The following is a 940-nucleotide window of genomic DNA, read 5'->3' as shown; positions in this document are numbered from 1 at the left end:
TAAAAAAGGCGCTGATCAGAAACATGGCTTTCTCCTCGTTGGCCACCTCCCTCACAATGAGCTTTTGTAACAAGATGACCGGGCGCTTCGAGTCCTGTGTGGGCAGAAGGTGAGGTGGGGGGAGGACCCCTTTCACCCTGCTGCATCTGAGCAGGTATGGAACCGAGAGTCTGAGGGGAAGGGGGTGGTGGGGGACACGTGTGCCCCCTTTGTTCTCAAATAATTCAGAGCAGAGATATTTGCCATCTGGGGGGGAAAAAGACCCTTTTGTGATTATTTAGAGATGGGCCTTCACAGAGGTGATTAAAGTAAAATGAAGTCATTAGGGTGGGCCCAGTCCAGTATGACTGGTGTCCTACTCAGGAGAGGAGGCAGGACAGGGAGTCAGCTGGGGCCCCCGAGACCCTGAGCCCCGAGAGAGGAAGAGCCACAGAAACGTAAAGGCTGAGACTGGACAGGATGTTAGCACGAGCCCCTGAAGCCTCCCCAGGCAACCAGACAGGACCCCCCGGTCTCAGAAAATTTGACTCCTGCCTTGCCAGAACCTTCTGGGCCCCGGGCGGCAAGCCCCTAAGGGTCCCTAAGGCAGGCAGGACCCTTCGTCTGAAGAGACAGGACACCTACCACAGAGGCAAAGACGTATTTTTGATCCTTTTCTTGTAGCAGCAAGAGCACGTCGGTTAGCAGGACAGCAAGGACATCTAAGGAGAAAGCACAGAAGGAAATGTCTCATGAGGTCGCAGGGACACACGGGTCCTGCCAGGCAGACACAGATGCATCCCGGGGAGGCTTCGGCCCCAGGGGAGGGGTCCTGGTCACCCAGCGCAGTGCCGTGAGGCTCCTCTGGGAGCCTGAGGGTTTCCGTCTACCTATTTTCTCTTTTTTTTTTAAAGATTTTATTTATTTGACACAGAGACAGAGACAGCGAGAGCAGGAACAC

The 940-nt window shown here is 54.7% G+C and overlaps 1 protein-coding gene across 1 annotated transcript in view; it reads right to left on the bottom strand.

The window, feature by feature from the left end:
• The window catches only part of ARHGEF18 (Rho/Rac guanine nucleotide exchange factor 18), a gene marked incomplete in the record, with an annotated part of 79223 nt that overhangs the window by 9981 nt on the left and 68302 nt on the right, over positions 1-940 (bottom strand). The window contains 2 exon segments of the mRNA XM_034997378.1: positions 7-94; positions 625-701. Coding sequence (XP_034853269.1) covers positions 7-94; positions 625-701 — 165 coding nt within the window.

Source organism: Mirounga leonina, unplaced genomic scaffold, assembly GCF_011800145.1.
Source record: "Mirounga leonina isolate KUSES-001 unplaced genomic scaffold, KU_Mleo_1.0 Mir_94, whole genome shotgun sequence".
NCBI classification, from domain to species: domain Eukaryota; kingdom Metazoa; phylum Chordata; class Mammalia; order Carnivora; family Phocidae; genus Mirounga; species Mirounga leonina.
Note: the sequence above shows the minus strand (reverse complement) of the source record. Positions and strands in the feature narration are given on the sequence as shown.